Source organism: Macrosteles quadrilineatus, unplaced genomic scaffold, assembly GCF_028750875.1.
Source record: "Macrosteles quadrilineatus isolate MER2022 unplaced genomic scaffold, UCM_ALF_1.0 Scaffold_2__2_contigs__length_208266976, whole genome shotgun sequence".
In the NCBI taxonomy this organism is placed as follows: domain Eukaryota; kingdom Metazoa; phylum Arthropoda; class Insecta; order Hemiptera; family Cicadellidae; genus Macrosteles; species Macrosteles quadrilineatus.
Window position 1 is genome coordinate 31,447,698 of NW_026542595.1, and position 20,503 is coordinate 31,468,200.

The 20,503-nt window shown below is 35.0% G+C and overlaps 1 protein-coding gene across 5 annotated transcripts in view; it reads right to left on the bottom strand.

The window, feature by feature from the left end:
* LOC128985349 (proteoglycan Cow) overlaps positions 1–20,503 on the bottom strand; it is a 239,196-nt gene that overhangs the window by 93,059 nt on the left and 125,634 nt on the right. For all 5 annotated transcript variants that reach the window (XM_054404771.1, XM_054404767.1, XM_054404768.1 and 2 more), the window contains exon 2: positions 2,518–2,581. In XM_054404771.1, coding sequence (XP_054260746.1) covers positions 2,518–2,581 — 64 coding nt within the window. The remainder of the gene's footprint in view (positions 1–2,517; positions 2,582–20,503) is intronic.

Below are 20,503 nucleotides of genomic sequence, written 5' to 3' on the forward strand. Positions count from 1 at the left end.
CAAAATATTGTGACGATATCGCACTACGCGTGTTATACACTCTGTAACAAACAATTCTCAGTCGAAACATCATCATTGTAGATACTGTTTCACTCCGCTACATATCCTATATATTCTCAATATAACTCAGATCAAAAATAGTCTGAGTGGGTAGTCGAGTGGTCAATAGTAATGGCCTTCAAATGCGAAGGTTGGTGGTTTGATTCCAAGCGTAGTCTTTTTGGATCCAGATATTAGATTTTTGGAATATTAATTAATTAGAATATTTATTAGCATTAGATAATGAGAAAACCAGTGTTAGAACAGTTCCTTTAAATAAACACAAAATACAAAATGAAGAAACGTACTTGCTCCTGGACTAATAAGCGATATTAAGAAAAGGTTTGTCTTCATTAGAAAAAGTATGTGCCGATTGAAAAGCGATACAATACCTTATATAAATGTAAATTAATTAACTTAAACATTCAACAGTGTGGTAATAAATGGAGGTAATAAATGCAGGATCTAACACGTGTTTGTAAAAACAAATGAAGTTACGCATACATCATCGAACAAGCAAGGAAAGAAACTGAAACAAGAAACTTGGTCTTCCGCCGCAATAAACATCGGCTAAACGCAATATCCTGTTTCGCTCGAACTGTGGCAAATACACAAACGTTGCCGTGTTTGAATTGAAATACACTCACTGATTTCTTTCACATATACAATCAATATGTATGTATTTCATAGTAAATCTCAACCTGTTGCTGTATTATTGGGTTTATGTGAACCACTAACAGTGTATCAGTGTTCAGCTTAGTCGAGGTAAACATGAGCTGAGACTGGCAACAACGACAACACCTTTAGAACCTCCCGTGAGTCACGTACTGTACTGGGTAGTGAGAACACAGTGTTATTGGGTTTGTGTGAACCACTAACAGTGTATCAGTGTTCAGCTTAGTCGAGGTAAACATGAACTGAGACTGGCAACAACGACAACACCTTGAGAACCTGCCGCGAGTCACGTACTGTACTGGGTAGTGAGAACATTATGTTATTGGGTTTGTGTGAACCACTAACAGTGCATCAGTGTTCAGCTTAGTCGAGGTAAACATGAGCTGAGACTGGAAACAACGACAACATCTTGAGAACCTCCCGTGAGTCACGTTCTGTACTGGGTAGCGAGAACACAGTGTTATTGGGTTTGTGTGAACCACTAACAATGTATCAGTGTTCAGCTTAGTCGAGGTAAACATGAGCTGAGACTGGCAACAACGACAACACCTTGAGAACCTCCCGTGAGTCACGTACTGTACTGGGTAGTGAGAACACTGTGTTATTGGGTTTGCGTGAACCACTAACAGTGTATCAGTGTTCAGCTTAGTCGAGGTAAACATGAGCTGAGACTGGCAACAACGACAACACCTTGAGAACCTCCCGTGAGTCACGTACTGTACTGGGTAGTGAGAACACTGTGTTATTGGGTTTGCGTGAACCACTAACAGTGTATCAGTGTTCAGCTTAGTCGAGGTAAACATGAGCTGAGACTGGCAACAACGACAACACCTTGAGAACCTCCCGTGAGTCACGTACTGTACTGGGTAGTGAGAACACTGTGTTATTGGGTTTGTGCGAACCACTAACAGTGTATCAGTGTTCAGCTTAGTCAAGGTAAACATGAGCTGAGACTGGCAACAACGACAACACCTTGAGAACCTCCCGTGAGTCACGTACTGTACTGGGTAGTGAGAACACTGTGTTATTGGGTTTGTGTGAACCACTAACAGTGTATCAGTGTTCAGCTTAGTCGAGGTAAACATGAGCTGAGACTGGCAACAACGACAACACCTTGAGAACCTCCCGTGAGTCACGTGTGTCACGTACTGTACTGGGTAGTGAGAACACTGTGTTATTGGGTTTGTGTGAACCACTAACAGTGTATCAGTGTTTAGCTTAGTCGAGGTAAACATGAGCTGAGACTGGCAACAACGACAACACCTTGAGAACCTCCCGTGAGTCACGTACTGTACTGGGTATTGAGAACACTTTGTTATTGGGTTTTTGTGAACCACTAACATTCTATCAGTGTTCAGCTTAGTCGAGGTAAACATGAGCTGAGACTGGCAACAACGACAACACCTTGAGAACCTCCCGTGAGTCACGTACTGTACTGGGTATTGAGAACACTTTGTTATTGGGTTTTTGTGAACCACTAACATTCTATCAGTGTTCAGCTTAGTCGAGGTAAACATGAGCTGAGACTGGCAACAACGACAACACCTTGAGAACCTCCCGTGAGTCACGTACTGTACTGGGTATTGAGAACACTTTGTTATTGGGTTTTTGTGAACCACTAACATTCTATCAGTGTTCAGCTTAGTCGAGGTAAACATGAGCTGAGACTGGCAACAACGACAACACCTTGAGAACCTCCCGTGAGTCACGTACTGTACTGGGTAGTGAGAACACTGTGTTATCTAACCTTATGAACAGAAGCATAACTAAAGCTAAACTGAGACACAATGTGTAACTACTTACTGTTAGGGTCATGGATCCATCGCTTCTTCTCTCCGGTCTTCCCACTTAGTACTCTGGATTCATCCTGAAAAAAATGATACCTACTATTAAAAACTTGTCGGGATAAAAAAACAGGAATTGTAAAATAAAACCATAAAATACATGACATATGTTCACGAGCCGGTGTGCATTAACGGTATTAATAAGTGTGTGCAGTAACGCCGTTTGCATGTTGTATGGTGCAGTAACAATGAAGGGAATTAGGTGCTTCTTGAATAATTACAAAACAGACGATAAAGAATTGTGAAATGGGCAGAGATACACTAGGTTTAGGTTTTAGGTTTCTTTCAAGTAAATGGTAAAAAGGACCACGTACGGCTAATCGTAAAAACTTCATGAGTAAAATGAATAATTATTCTTAGTATAGGTTTCTAAACCATAGTTTCGTCAAAAAATAAACCCGCAGACATGTCACAATGTCTACTCCTTTAATCTATGATTCTAGTATATCCAATATAAATACCACAACATTTCATTGCCTTTAGACATTATTTCCAGTGTGCAATCATGACACTAAACTTGACAATAATGGCAAGTTAATTGGAAAAATATATAAATATATATTATTTTTTTAATAATCCAGATAAGTAGTGGTGAACTGGTGGACCTATCGCGAACAGCTGTTTTGAAGATAGGGGCGGAAATGGCGTAGTTATAGCAGATTTCCGGTGGTACGTCACTTCTGACGTTTTGTATAAAATTAGCGTACGTCGTCACAAGTGCAGCAAGCAGGTGGTAACAGGATACAGGTGGTAGGAGCTGGTGGTAATGGATAGGGGATGAAACAGCTGTCTATACAGTAGTGTGTTTAAATAGCTAATACTTGTTCGTTTGCAATTGTCTTAAATGTATTGGGAATATCAACCAACAGCTACACCAAGGTTTTAACAAAACACAGCTTACATGTAGACAATAAATTGAGTTAAAATCATATTGTCGACGGTAACATTTAACAGTAGCCTACAGTATTGTACTAGTGCCCGCGGCGGCGTGGTGCAAGGTTGTGTCACCGGCCGCCGTGAATTAGGCTGAGGCCGCGAAGGGAAAGTGAGCGGGCAGTGGAACAAGGTCAAATGCCCCTACTCAACCTCCATGTGGATTTGTATCCACAGTTCTACAGTTTGCTTTCGGACATAGCGGCGGAGTGTTGTACGGTCCTGGGTCTATCGTTTGCATCGTTGATGCCATCGTAATACTACACCTCGATTGACTCAACAACACAAGGTATTGTAAAAACCAATTTTAATTTATATCTTATGTTAGATAGTCGCAGGTTAGCTGTTTGTGGTTAAAAGATGTTTATACAGAAATACGTTCCAAAATAGTAGATATATTTTCCCCATGTTAGTAAATATTTGTTGGTCTTAAAAAAAAACTTAAGTAGTGGTGTATTACGGGTACTGGAGACCGTGACGTAAAAAATAAAGTAAAATTAAATATCGTTTATATTTTGTTAAACAGTTTGACAGATCAGACTTTGTGGTCAAAATATGTTTATATAATGGAGTCTTTAGAAAGACTGTTTTTTAAGTGAATTATACCCAATTCCATGTGTCCTGACTTGTGCGAATCAAATAAATTAGTTTGCCATCTTCAACGTCAGGAGGCTTTGGCACATTTAATCGTGTCGGAAAGCATACCTCTAAAAACTTGTTGTCATAAAAGAAAATAAACGTTTTACCATTTTCGTTTTGTCTTTGTTCTACTAATTGATAATGTTTGTTTTGTAACAGATATTTAAATGTTACTTTTTCTGTTTCTATTGGACTTACTAGTTGAGGAAGCTTCATTTCTTGACATATGGCTTCGGGTGATAATTGATTAGAATAATTTGATCCTGATGCATTCCAATGTAGTGGTAATTTAATTTGCTTCTGAAACTTTAGACGTAGTGACATTGACTTGCGAAAATTGCTAGTTTTAGTAGTAGTAGATTTCTTTAAATCTTCTTTTATTCTCTTTAGTTTATCTTGTGTGATTGTACTTGGCTTATCCATAGTTAACATCAGAACAGAGCTAGCATATGTGAACAGTCTTCGTTGAAGGTTCGACACTGAATGATGTGATGTTGGAGGTTTGGAGACTTCCTTACTTAGTAGGTAGAATTACCCAACAGTAGGGAAATTTACCCGCGAAGCAGGGTAAACCTCCCAACCGACCCCCTCCCAACTGGCTCGCGGATAAAAGTAGCGGCAGCGAACGGACTGTAGTCAGTCTCACCCAACTGGCACAGCTGACTGGTTGAGTGTAGACTGACTGACTTTTGATTAAAACCTTTCGTTAGATTTGGCCAATCTAACTTAATGTTTTAGTCAATAGCATGTGCTGCATGTTGTTTTTTTTAGCTTGTATCTTAGATGGTTTTACTTTATGGAGTGCATCGTGTCTTTAGTACTTGAATTGCGCAGAGTGTTGTATTTTTCTAATCATGTGATATTTCAGCTAACAAAGGAAAAAGAAGTCCCCCCATTAAAATGAACAATCTTTTGTGACTGTAAATATTCTATATTTAAAATTTAAGTTGACCATTTTGTAATTAGTTGAGAGGTCCAACGGCCTGCATACTATTCTGCATTTGGTTAAATTAAGTTTTAAACTTTTGTTGTCATTGGTAGTTTACTTATGTCAGCTAACAATGAAAACTTTCTTGTGACTATAAATATTCTATCTTTAAAATTTAATTTGACCACTTTGTAATTAGTTGAGAGGTCCAACGGCCTGCATACTATTCTGCATTTGGTTAAATTAAATTTTAAACTTTTCGTTGTCATTGGTAGTTTACTTATGTCAGCTAACAATGAACCCTTTCTTGTGACTGTAAATATTCTATATTTAAAATTTAAGTTGACCATTTTGTAATTAGTTGAGAGGTCCAACGGCCTGCATACTATTCTGCATTTGGTTAGATTAAATTTTAAACTTTTGTTGTCATTGGTAGTTTACCTATGTTAGCTAACAATGAACACTTTCTTGTGACTGTAAATATTCTATAATTAAAATTTAAGTTGACCATTTTGTAATTAGTTGAGAGGTCCAACGGCCTGCATACTATTCTGCATTTGGTTAAATTAAATTTTAAACCTTTGTTGTCATTGGTAGTTTACTTATGTCAGCTAACAATAACACTTTCTTGTGACTGTAAATATTCTATATTTAAAATTTAAGTTGACCATTTTGTAATTAGTTGAGAGGTCCAACGGCCTGCATACTATTCTGCATTTGGTTAAATTAAATTTTAAACCTTTGTTGTCATTGGTAGTTTACTTATGTCAGCTAACAATAACACTTTCTTGTGACTGTAAATATTCTATATTTAAAATTTAAGTTGACCATTTTGTAATTAGTTGAGAGGTCCAACGGCCTGCATACTATTCTGCATTTGGTTAAATTAAATTTTAAACTTTTCGTTGTCATTGCTAGTTTACTTATGTCAGCTAACAATGAACCCTTTCTTGTGACTGTAAATATTCTATATTTAAAATTTAAGTTGACCATTTTGTAATTAGTTGAGAGGTCCAACGGCCTGCATACTATTCTGCATTTGGTTAAATTAAATTTTAAATCTTTGTTGTCATTGGTAGTTTACTTATGTCAGCTAACAATAACACTTTCTAGTGACTGTAAATATTCTATGTTTAAAATTTAAGTTGACCATTTTGTAATTAGTTGAGAGGTCCAACGGCCTGCATCCTATTCTGCATTTGGTTAAATTAAGTTTTAAACTTTTGTTGTCATTGGTAGTTTACTTATGTCAGCTAACAATGAAAACTTTCTTGTGACTATAAATATTCTATCTTTAAAATTTAAGTTGACCACTTTGTAATTAGTTGAGAGGTCCAACGGCCTGCATACTATTCTGCATTTGGTTAAATTAAATTTTAAACTTTTCGTTGTCATTGGTAGTTTACTTATGTCAGCTTACAATGAAAACTTTCTTGTGACAGTAAATATTCTATATTTAAAATTTAAGTTGACCACTTTGTAATTAGTTGAGAGGTCCAACGGCCTGCATACTATTCTGCATTTGGTTAAATTAAATTTTAAACTTTTCGTTGTCATTGCTAGTTTACTTATGTCAGCTAACAACGAAAACTTTCTTGTGACAGTAAATATTCTATATTTAAAATTTAAGTTGACCACTTTGTAATTAGTTGAGAGGTCCAACGGCCTGCATACTATTCTGCATTTGGTTAAATTAAATTTTAAACTTTTCGTTGTCATTGGTAGTTAACTTATGTCAGCTAACAATGAACACTTTCTTGTAACTGTAAATATTCTATATTTTAAAATTTAAGTTGACCATTTTGTAATTAGTTGAGAGGTCCAACGGCCTGCATACTATTCTGCATTTGGTTAAATTAAATTTTAAACTTTTCGTTGTCATTGGTAGTTAACTTATGTCAGCTAACAATGAACACTTTCTTGTGACTGTAAATATTCTATGTTTAAAATTTAAGTTGACCATTTTGTAATTAGTTGAGAGGTCCAACGGCCTGCATCCTATTCTGCATTTGGTTAAATTAAGTTTTAAACTTTTGTTGTCATTGGTAGTTTACTTATGTCAGCTAACAATGAAAACTTTCTTGTGACTATAAATATTCTATCTTTAAAATTTAAGTTGACCACTTTGTAATTAGTTGAGAGGTCCAACGGCCTGCATACTATTCTGCATTTGGTTAAATTAAATTTTAAACTTTTCGTTGTCATTGGTAGTTTACTTATGTCAGCTAACAATGAAAACTTTCTTGTGACAGTAAATATTCTATATTTAAATTTTAAGTTGACCACTTTGTAATTAGTTGAGAGGTCCAACGGCCTGCATACTATTCTGCATTTGGTTAAATTAAATTTTAAACTTTTCGTTGTCATTGCTAGTTTACTTATGTCAGCAAACAATGAAAACTTTCTTGTGACAGTAAATATTCTATATTTAAAATTTAAGTTGACCACTTTGTAATTAGTTGAGAGGTCCAACGGCCTGCATACTATTCTGCATTTGGTTAAATTAAATTTTAAACTTTTCGTTGTCATTGGTAGTTAACTTATGTCAGCTAACAATGAACACTTTCTTGTGACTGTAAATATTCTATATTTTAAAATTTAAGTTGACCATTTTGTAATTAGTTGAGAGGTCCAACGGCCTGCATACTATTCTGCATTTGGTTAAATTAAATTTTAAACTTTTGTTGTTATACCTAAACATAGACTCTTTCCTCACTACAACAGAAGGAGAGATAGAGCATGTTTGCTCCATCTCTTCTTTTGGTATTATTTTAAATGACCTTGACCTACTTACAGGACTTTGAAAATATCTTGGAAAAAATATAAAAACGGTAGTAATTGATCTGCCTTGTATATGTTTGAATCCGACCGGGCATATATTCTAGCTAGGGACCTACTATCGCTAGTTAATTTACATAAGCAGGTGCAGCGTTGTTCTACCCCCACCACTCAACCCGAGCGTATAAAAGGGCTGCGAGCAGACGGATGATTGTCAGTCTTGCACAACCGGTGAAGCTGACCGGATGGGCAAACTGGCTAAAGACGAGACCCTTAGTTTAGAGTTGGTACCACTCTAACCTAAGGTTCTTGTCACTTAGTAGTTATTTTAGAAGCATGTTGATTGTAGTATTTGTTGGCTTGTAGTTAGAGGGTGTTTTGCGTATTTGTATCTTTGGTAAGGGTGTTGTATTTCTTAATTATGTGTTGTTCTATTTCAGGTATCAAAATAATAAAGTCCCTATTAGTAATTTTATTTTCAATTTGAGTTGATCATTGTATGTTACAAAGTTCTAAGTGACATTAGTAAGTTGAAAACGTTCACACAAAACAAAAACATGAAACCAATAGTAAATTCATGACATAGAGTTCTCTTTGACATACACACATTTTTATGGGGACAGTTCGTTGACTGCGCTGCTCCGGCTATTGCTAATGAGTCTTTGATCAATACCATGAGGACAGTCCTTTGGCTGCGCTGCCTCTGATCAAAAAGACTGATACATTGGTCTTTAGCCAATTCAGACTTACACACAAACATGAAAATAAAACAAACACTAAGTTCCCCCACTACAACAAAATGAGATAGATGACATTCACACCTTTTTAAGGGGACAGTTCGTTGACTGCGCTGCTCCGGCTATTGCTAATGAGTCTTTGATCAATACCATGAGGACAGTCCTTTGGCTGCGCTGCCTCTGATCAAAAAGACTGATACATTGGTCTTTAGCCAATTCAGACTTACACACAAACACGAAAATAAAACAAACACTAAGTTCCCCCACTACAACAAAAGGAGAGATGGAGCTTATTTTTGCTCCATCTCTCCTTTTGGCATTATTTTGAAATGACCTTGACCTACTTACAGGACTTAGAAAGCTTCCCTTAAAATACATAACAAACACTAAGTTCTCCTATTACAACAAAAGGAGAGATGGAGCCAATTTTTGCTCCATCTCTCCTTTTGGCAATATTTTTAAATGACCTTGACCTACTTACAGGACTTAGAAAGCTTCCTTATAGTACATTATTGGGAACCGAGAACAGTTCTTTTAAGTTAACACCAACGGACACAACATTTCCCCTCCAACCACAAGCTTCCCCCCTCCACCCACAAGCTTCCCCCCTCCACTTGAGTTTTGCTATAAAAGGAGGTTTGCTTCGCAGGCAATCATCATTCAATGGTCTGAAGTAGTCCTAGCTAGGTGAGTCAGCTCCAGTTACTATTCACTGTTTCATTTGCTATCATGGCTTACCTTAGAATTCCCACTAGACCCTCGAAAGTAGTTTCTTCATCTTCAAAGTCTCTTCCTCGATCTATTTTAATTTCATCACATGCGTCAGATCCAAAATCGGTTCTTCGAGAAATACTGCAGTCAGAAGGTGCAAGTCCTGGAGCAGAAGAACAATACACCTTCCGGACCAGTGGTGATCAATCTCCTCCGCTGATAGAAATATTGTCTTCATCTTCATCTTCACAATCAAGCTTGTCTTGTTCATCTACTTCGGAGTCAACCTCGTCTGATTCATCTGCATCTAGAAGCTCTTCCTCATCCTCTGACTGCACTGTTGCTGATGTTCTACTAACACCTACTGCCACTAGAACTGCATCTCCACCTCCAACTTCTACACCATGTATTTCTTCCTTAACAACTCTACATTTACAATTCACTATCCCACCACCCATCATATCCCCCCTAAACGATTCCCTACCAGCCACTTCCAAATCCTTTGGCCACTTACACACTTCTCCTTCAGATAAGTGTAAACAATTAATTGCTGACAGGAGGAGAAAATTTGCACACACCCTCTCCAAGTGTCGATATGTTTTTAAAAAGGGTGTTAGTAAGGGGGAACACTGTGAAAAGGTTTGTGTTTTGAATAGTGATATGTGCTCCATTCATTCAAAACACAATAAAAGCACAGAGTCTTCCAATAAAATTAAAGAACTTCCCAAAGCAATCCGGGTAAGAAGAATGAAAAGGTGTACGAAATATTTCTTTGTCAGATGTGTATGGTTTAATAACATCATTATAAAACGTAACGATACAGGAGAGCATTTTTCTATTAGATTACCAAGAGATGTTGTAAACCCTGAACATCCGAAAAGAACTGACTACCTTATTCGGGATGCTAAAGGAAGATTGTCTTGGAAATCTTCAATTTCCAAGATCAAAAAGACACAGTAATTTTTTCCTTTTAACATTTTACATTACCAAAGATTAACACAGTAAATTCAATTTTTCCAAATTCTTAAAAAAAATGTGTGAGCAATTTGTTTGGTTCTGATACATCATTGTGTAAAAAAAACATGGTGCAGAATTAAACGAATTGTTCACACAATTTTTTTATTACGTTACAATGACCTTGACCCACTTCTTAAACTTAGAAATTTCTGCAATATTTTAAAATAATGAAAATATCAATTTCCCCCACTACTAAAAGTAAGGTGGTTGGTTTGAACCCAACCCTCACCCCCAACCAGTACATAAAGGTATAAAAAACGTGAAAATTGAAGAATAGCCTGTATTTACGTTAGATTATAAAAAAATTGGGGATTTGGGGTGATGTTATTAATTTAATAGTAGTAGTAGAGGGGAGAGAGGGGAGGGAATAGTATAAATAGGGGTGGATGTTCACACCTTTCATCAGTATGCTGCTGCTTCTTGAATAGAGAACATCTACAACATGCTACGCTGCGCCATTTGTCAAGCCACATTCGAGGATGAAATAGATCTTCTACTTCATGAAATAGTCGATCATCCTACAAATGAAGAGGAATTGGAAGGATATCAAGACTTGATTGAAGAATTGAATAAAATAGGACAAGGAGAAGAAGAAGAACCGACACCATCTACTTCAAGAGATCGAGGAGAAGAAGAACCAAAACCATCTACTTCCATGCTACGCTGTGCCATTTGTCAAGCCACGTTTGAGGATGAAATAGATCTTCTACTTCATGAAATAGTCGATCATCCTACAAATTATGAGGAATTGGAAGGATATCAAGACTTAATTGAAGAATTGTATAAAATAGGACAAGGAGAAGAAGAAGAACCCAAACCATCTACCTCAAGAAATACAGAAGAAGAAGAACCAAGACCATCGACTTCAAGAGGCCAAGAAGAAAAAGACCCGAAATCATCCACTTCAAGACCAAGTGTTATCCATTACGCACCTAAACTTTCAACTTCACCTTCAACTGCTACATCTTCAACAAATGTGGAACTACACGCTCATGCTCTACCAGGTAAAGTGGTAACACATTTCAAAATTGACAATGCCGCATTAAAACTGGAAGAATTTATGTTTAGTGCAAAAAGACTAGTTATTAAAACGTTGCAAAGTGAATTACAAAGATTAAATTTTATAAAGTTTGGACTATTGCTGGATGTTATGTTTACCAACATACAAAATGAAACATCACCTAGAGGATTTTTAACAAAAAACAGAACCATTATGTTTGCCTCAGATATTGAATCAATTGTAGATGAATGTTTTGAAGAACTTTTGACGAAATTGCAAGAACATGAAGGCAGAGGATCAGGATGGACTGTATTGAACATATCGGGCTTGGATGTAAGAGTGCATAAACACGGATATGGAATGAGAGGTAGTAGCTATATTCCTCTACCCAAGAAAATTGCTAAAACTCAATCTTGTGTAAATGTACAAAATAATGATAATGAATGTTTTACATATTCAATGTTAGTAAAATATGTAAAAAAAAATGATCCGCAAAGGGTTGGAAGAAAATATGAAGAAGTACAGCACAATTATAATTTTCAAGGAATGAGCTACCCTGTAAAAATCAAAGACATCACCAAGTTTGAAAAACAGAACCCAACTGCTTCTGTAAATATATATGGTTTAGATTCATCAAACAATGTATATCCTCTACGTATAAGTGCACACGAACTAAATAATCACACTGACTTGTTATTAATTACCAAAGGTGAAATATCGCACTATGTATATATTAAGAACTTTAACAAACTCGTTACTTCCCAGATTTCAAAGCATGGGGGATGTAAAACAATTTGTAAAAGATGTTTCTGTCATGTGAACAAATCTATGAGAAATGGAGGGTCTGAATGGTTGTTAGAACATAAAAGGTTATGCAATGGAAATGAAGAAGTTAAGATTAACCTACCACCAGCTGATAGAGCATTTGTACAGTTTAATAATGTAGTTCATCAATCTAGAATTCCTATTGTCGTGTATGCTGATTTTGAATCTACTCTACTACCGTTAGAACATCAAGAGGAGGACACATCAAGAAGAAACAAGTACCAACTACATTCACCCAACAGTTTTTGTCTACTCATCAAGTCAACGCTTTCCGAAGAATATTTACAAGATTATGGACTGACAGCTGAACCAAAAGTGTATCGTGGTGAAGATGCAGCTAAACACTTTGTTGACGAGCTGTACAATATAGCTGAAAAAGTAGAGGCAATTTATACACAGGTAAAACCTATGACACCTATGTCACCCGATGAAGTTCAAGAATACGATTTATCAACATTATGTTATTTGTGCAAGAAAACATTTACAGAAGATAATCATAAAGTGCATGACCACGACCATCTGACTGGAAGCTACAGAGGTGCTGCGTGTAACGCTTGTAACTTAAACTATAAAATTCCTACTTATATTCCAATTGTAATGCACAACTTAAGCGGTTATGATGGACATTTTATAATACCTGAATTAGGAAGGGACAATGGTAAAATTGATGTATTAGCCGTAACGATGGAAAGGTTTATTAGTTTTTCAAAAAAGGTTGGTAAAATGAAACTCAGATTTCTTGACTCCTACAGATTTATGCCTTCTAGTCTTATGAAACTATCAGAAAATTTGACAAGAGAAAATTTAATAGAAACAAGTAAAATAGTAGACAACAACAAATTGGATTTAGTTCTTCGAAAAGGAGTTTTCCCCTATGATTACATCGATGGATTGCACAGATTTGACGAGACATCACTTCCTCCACCAGAAGCCTTTACCAACAAGCTGAACAATTCAGAAATATCACCAGAAGATTACCAACATGCATGCAGAGTTTGGAACGAACTTGATATGGAAACATTAGGGGATTATTCAGATTTTTATGTTAAACTCGATGTAACTCTGCTTTGTGATGTGATGGAGGAATTCAGAAACACCTGTTTGGGAGCATACGGATTAGACCCTCTTCATTCTTACACATCTCCAGGATTAGCTTGGCAGGCGATGTTAAAAGAAACCAATTGCAAACTTCAACTTTTAACAGATATTGATATGGTGCTGATGGTTGAGTCCGGTGTCAGAGGAGGATTGACTCAAAGCGTTGTAAGACATGTAAAAGCCAACAATAAAGATCTGCCAAACTACAACCAGCAAGAGTCATCAGTTTATCTTGGGTATTTTGATGCAAACAATTTGTATGGATGGGCAATGTCCAACCCCCTTCCATATGATAACTTTAAATGGATCGACCCAGAGTCAATTGGAGATATTGTTCAAATTCCAAAACATGGTGACACAGGATATATATTAGACTGCGATTTCGAATACCCAGAACATCTACACGACCTTCACTACGATCTTCCTCTTTTACCAAAAACAGAAATTTCACCAACTGGAAAACATCCTAAATTAATGATGAATTTAAATAACAAGCAAAGATATGTAGCGCACTTTTGGACTGTACAACAAGCACTTGAATTAGGACTTCGTCTAACCAAAGTACACAGAGTTTTGGAATTTTCTCAATCTTGCTGGCTGAAACCCTACATCGATTCCAACACTACAAGAAGAGCAGCAGCAACGTCAGCCTTTCAGAAGGACTTTTTTAAATTAATGAATAATGCCATATTCGGTAAAACTCTGGAAAATAAAAGGAAACATAAAAATGTAAAACTTGTAACAGATGCTAGGAAATTGGAGAAACTTGTACAGAAGCCCAACTTTGGATCATCAGTAATCATAAATGAAAACCTTGTTGCCGTATCTATGAAGAAAACTAGTATAAAAATGGATCGACCTTTGTATATAGGAATGTCAATATTAGATATATCAAAAACGCACATGTACGATTTTCACTACAACAAGATGGTTGCACATTATGGAAGAGAGAACATAGTTATAACTTACATGGATACAGATGCTTTTATTTACAAGATAATTACTCAAGATATGTATAGAGATCTTCGCACATTTGTATATAAAGATGAATTTGATTTTTCTGACTATCCTAAAGATCATCCGAACTACGATCAGGACAGAAACAAGAAAGTATTAGGGAAATTTAAAGATGAGGCTAACGGAGTGTTACTTGAAGAAATCGTAGCACTTATATCAAAATTGTATGCTGTGAAACTACATGATGACAACATTATAAAAAAGGCAAAAGGTGTAAAGAATTTGTATTTGAAGAAAAATGTACTTTTTGAAGACTACAAGCAAGTGTTGTATGAAGATAAAGTTATAACTGCACACTTCAACACAATCAGGAGTTATAATCATCAACTGTACAGCGTGACAGAAGTTAAGAAGGCGCTCTCCTGCAACGATGACAAACGACACATCCTACCAGACCGGATCCACACACTTCCATTTGGTCACTATTCCCTTAACCCTATCGACTAATTACCTTTTCATCGTCCTACACCACTTATCCTTTCTCCTTTCCGTAAAATTGGGGGAACACAGCATTGTCCGCTGTGTTCCCCCTTTTTTACACAAGGTTTGAATGACCTTGACCTATATAAGGAGATGCAAGAAAAAATGAAAATCATTACTTTGCCAACATTGACAGTGAAAACAACATAATGGCTTTTAAAGAAAACGTTGTAAATGAGCTACACAAACCTGCAAGAGTAAACTTTCCAAGAAGAAATACAACTGTAAAAGGAATAAATGATTTGTATCAAGCAGATTTGATTTAAATGCGGCCATATAGTAAAATAAATAAAGGACATAATTATATACTTACAGTGATTAACTGTTTTACCAAAGTTGCAGATGCATTACCATTAAAGGATAAAACTGGTAAAAGCGTAACACAAGCCATGGAAATCGCTATAAAGAGAGATAAAAACAAAATGAAACATTTACAAACTGATGATGGCAAAGAATACTTTAATAAAAGTTTTTCAGAGTTAATGGAAAAATACAACATAAACCACTACTCAACCAAATCTGAAAAAAAAGCGGCTATAATTGAAAGATTTAATAAAACGTTAAAAGGAGCGATGTATAAAATGTTTTCAAACAGAGGAACCTACTTATGGATTGATATTTTACCAATGTTAATAAGTGATTACAACAACAGGTTTCACAGAACTATTGGGATGACGCCAAATGAAGTAAACAAGAAAAATGCTAAACTTGTATTAAAAAGAATAAAGCACAATACAAAACCTAAAGTTGAAATAAAGAAGCCTAGAAAATTCAATGTAAATGATAAAGTTCGAATAAGTAAGTATTAAACGATATTTACTAAAAAATATCTACCTAATTGGACAAATGAAGTATTTACCATATACAAAGTGCAACCAACTATACCAGAAACATACATATTAAAGGATAATAAAGGCAATTTGTTACAAGGTGCGTTCTACGGACATGAATTATTGAAATCTACAGTAGGTGATGTATATCTTGTTGAAAAAGTGTTACAAAGGAAAAAAGACCAAGTTAAAGTACGATGGCTAGGTTTTAACAAAACAGAAGATTCTTGGATACCTATAAAAGACCTAATTTAACGGGAACAGCTCATTGTACCATTGGATTTCGAATAAGATGGAGATTGTTCATCATAAAGATCAATTCAACATTAGTAATATTGATGATTACACTGTTGATAACGACACAATCAACACTGGCAAACATGGTAGTTTACTTCCAAACACAGTCAGATGTATTATAAGTGGTCCTTCAAACTGTGGAAAAACTAATGTCGTATTTAATTTGATTACAAATCCTAAAGGATTGAGGTTTAATAACTTATACATATTTTCAAAGTCACTACATCAGCCAAAGTATCAATTGTTGGAGAAAATCATATCGAAGGTGTCAGGTGTTAACTTTTATAAATTTAACGCCAGTGATAAAGTTTTGCAACCAAACCAAGCTAAACCATATTCAGTATTTCTATTTGATGACGTTTCATGTGAAAATCATGATACTATTAGGAACTATTTCGCCATGGGAAGACATAATAATATCGACAGCATATATATAGGACAAACATACAGTAAAATTCCAAAGCAGCTTATCAGAGATAATGCAAATGTTATAATTTTGTTCAAACAAGATGAAACCAACCTGAAACACGTATATAACGATCATGTAAATGCTGATATGTCATTTGATAAGTTTAAACAAATTTGTGGAAAAGCATGGGCAGAAAAGTATGGATTTTTGGTCATTATGAAAGAACAAGCCATAAAAGACGGACGATATAGAATAGGGTTTGATAAATACGTTCTGCTTCACTAAATATCACTATTTCAAATCAACACTTCGTACTGTAAACATGGCAAGTCAAGAAAAGCTCTTAAAAGAAATAAAATCACTTAGTGATTCTATTAGACATAAAAACAGAGCTCTGAAGTTAGGTATAAGCGAAAGAGAAAAGTTTATAGAATCAACGTTTAAACCCGTTACTGATCCTTTAAACAGATTAGTTAAGAATATTGAAAAACCTTTCGAAGGAGATGCTATTCTACCGATTTCTAAGTATGAAAAAGAATCAAGAGATTATGAACAATACAAACAATTTCAATCAACTGAAGAAAGTGGTGAAAGCGAAGAAAGTGAAGAAACAGAAGAAACAGGAGAAACAGAAGAAACTGAAGATTCAAGAGAAAAGGAAGGATTTTCCGCAGGTCAAGAAGAAGGATCTACTAATCCTACAAATTTAAGTACATTAAGCACAAACATAGCATTCAAAGGGAATTTGGGCAGAAAATATTTATTAAACATGTTACATTCAACACAGGCTAATCGAAGATATCACATTTATGGAGCTAGACTAGAAGACAATGGTATTATGATTGGAGACAGTAATTTGGATATTGATGAAAACGATAACATCCTTATTGGTAACCAAAAATATAAAGGTACAACAGGACTGTTTGAACTTATTTTTAAAAACAAACCTGGTAAATATACCAAAAAAGACCTATCAGTGTTTAAAAATATAATAAATGATACAAATGCACATAAAAAGCAGTATTCCAAAGATTTGCCCATTTATCGAAATCGATCAATAAAATACACAAGTGTCATAGCTGATCTTTTTCCAACACAAGTGAAAAAATCTCAACTTAAAAGAAGAGCTATATCTACAGCTGAATTAAATGTGTTACACAAAAGACCAAGAACCAACGAACCTACATCTTCAGGGAAAGGATTATTAAAAAGTCTATACAATACCAACATAATATATTATAATGATGTCAATAAGCTGGTTGATCGAATGAGATTATTACATGAAGCCATGGAAGCCGGTCATACCGGATTGGACAATGAATGGGTAGCTTTAATCGATGAACTACGAAATCGAAGGATTATTGCTTAATCATCGCATATAAAAGGAGGACAAGAATCGAGGGAACTCAGTTGAATCATGAGCGTGGACAAGTTTGGAAGGTATTCCAATTTTGGAGAAAAACCAAAATCCAATGGTAAAAGATATAGTTTACCATTAACAGCTGAAGGAGATTATAACATAAGCAGCAAACGATTGAAGTTTGTAAAAGATCCAGAAGATGATAATGATGCAATAAATTTGAAAACTTTAAAAAGTGAAAAATTGTTGAACCTACAACTTCAAAACGACTCTTATAATGCTAAGTCTCATAGAATAACAAATGTTGGTGAACCAATAGAAAACTCCGATTCCGTCACCAAAGATTATTTACTTTCAAAACTGTCAAATACTTTACAAGTTAATAATGAAGTTTACGATGTTAAAAACAGAAGAGTTACAAACTTAGCTGATCCTGTCGATAGTCAAGATTCAGTCAATAAAGGATATTTACATTCTATAATCCCTGAAAGAAAAGAAGATAGATTCTCTTTTTATAACTTTGTTATAAATGATATAGGATACCCTAAAGAAGATTCGGATGCAGTTAACCTCAAATATGTTAAAGATGATTGTATTATTCACGATAATGAACAAATTGATTGCAAAGGTAAAATATTACATAAGGTTAAAGAAGGATTAAAACCAACAGATGCTGCCACTGTAAGTCAAATCATGTTACAAAAGAATGGAAATTGGCATGCTGAGAACAAAAAGATAACTAATGTAAAAGGTGGAGTAAATCCTGAAGATGTGGTAGTTTTTAAACAAGTTCCTGTAATAGCCAATGAATATAAACATAATAATATAAAGACTACCACTTTTGATTGTAAAAACTTACCATTAGCAAATGTTCATAATGCAGTTTTACCTCACGAAGCGGTAACTTTGGATCAGATGAAAGATCATATAAAAAGCCAGTGTATAATAAAAGATGAACAAAATGAAGAAATATACACATGTAATAATAAAAGAATTACAAATCTTGAAGATCCGCAACAAATGGATAATGCTGTCAATGTAAACTATCTTGCTAGACTTTTGGGTACTGTAATGTTTGATTTTCACAATATGATACCAGCACATCCAGGACATAACAAAGTGCATCCAGATAATAGAGATCAATGGATTGATAGGGTCATTATGAAGCAATATTTTATGTCTAGCAAAACAAAGATGCTTAGAACTAAACCTGTAGAAAGATTTCACCATTAGAAAAATGTTTACAATGCAGTTTTACCTCACGAAGCGGTGACTTTGGATTAGATGAAAGATAATATAAAAAAGCAAGTGTTAATAAAAGATGAACAAAATGAAGAAGTACACACATGTAATGATACAACATATTCAAAATATAACAAAGAAGATGAAAATACAAAAAATATAATATGGATTGATAAAGGTACATAATAAGAAATCAATTCGTAAATGAAACATTCATTGTCAAACACTTGAGGAGTGAAGCCGATGTGGGTACATTCCCCTATAAATAGAGATGTCAAAGGTTAAGCACATCAGTCGTGATATAGAGAGCTTGAAGAGAGGAAGAGGATTGACATCATCAGCAGTTTCTCTATTATCTAAACCAATTGGAACAATTGTTAACAAAACAATAGATTTACTACCAGTAGAACTGCATTTGCCTGGATCAATTTGTTGGATATCAATACTGTGGACCTGGAACAAAATTGAAAAAACGTCTGGAAAGAGGAGATTCTGGAATAAATACACTAGATCAAGCTTGCAAACAGCACGATATAGCATATTCAAAGTTTGCAGATACAAAAAATAGATCCATAGCGGATAGAGCGCTTGCTGAAAAGGCTTGGCAAAGAGTAAAATCTAGTGACGCAAGTTTTGGTGAAAAAGCAGCAGCTTTGGCAGTAACAGCAGCAATGAAGACAAAAACTACGTTTGGAGGAGGAAAGAGGAGGAAAGGCCGAAAACGAACGGTTAAAAAGCAAGGAGGTAGTATTAAAAAGAAAAGAAGGAATAATCAAAATAAAAAAAACAAGAAACCAACAATATGGTCAATGATAAAAAAAGGAGGAGGATAATACTTAAGACCATACCGTGTGTATTAAACAAGAAAAAACAAATACTAATTCCAAACAAAGAGTTGACAAATAAAGAATTAATTATATACGCTTCTTGTATGAAAATACCATTTTTTAGAGGAGTGTTTATGAAAGATGCATTGCCCGGTAAAATATGGAAAAATGAGACTGGAATAGTTAATTTAGAAAACAGTGAAGGTCCTGGCACTCATTGGATATGTTATAAAAAACTTGATCAAATTATTTATTATTTCGATAGTTACGGTAATATGCCACCACCTAAAGAGCTTCAACGTTACTTTCGCACAGCAAAAGAAGTATTTTACAACTATAACAGAGAACAACCTGACGATACAACAATTTGCGGACACTTATGTTTAGATTTTTTAGCTAGAAGCGTTAGTCAACTTTAAGATGTCTTCCTATACGGTCTCATTGACCGGCACTTCATCAACTCTGCGCAGTATTCTATTTCCAGCTCTACGATTGCAAAAAGGAAGATTATGGGAAGCTGCATTATTGGATTTAACAACATACAATTCTATTCCAAATATTTCTGAAGGAGTCAATAACAAATTACACTATTACAAAAGCAAAAATAATTTAGGAGAATTAACACCAATGAAAGAAATTAGTTTACCGACAGGATCTTACGAAATAGACCATATTAACGAATTTATACAAAAACAAATGAAAAACGAAGAACTTAACGAACTTGTTCAAAAGGAATCAGAAAAAGAATATATAACAATAAGAGGAAATAACAATACCATGAAAGCTGAAATAACTTCTTTATATTATATTGATTTTA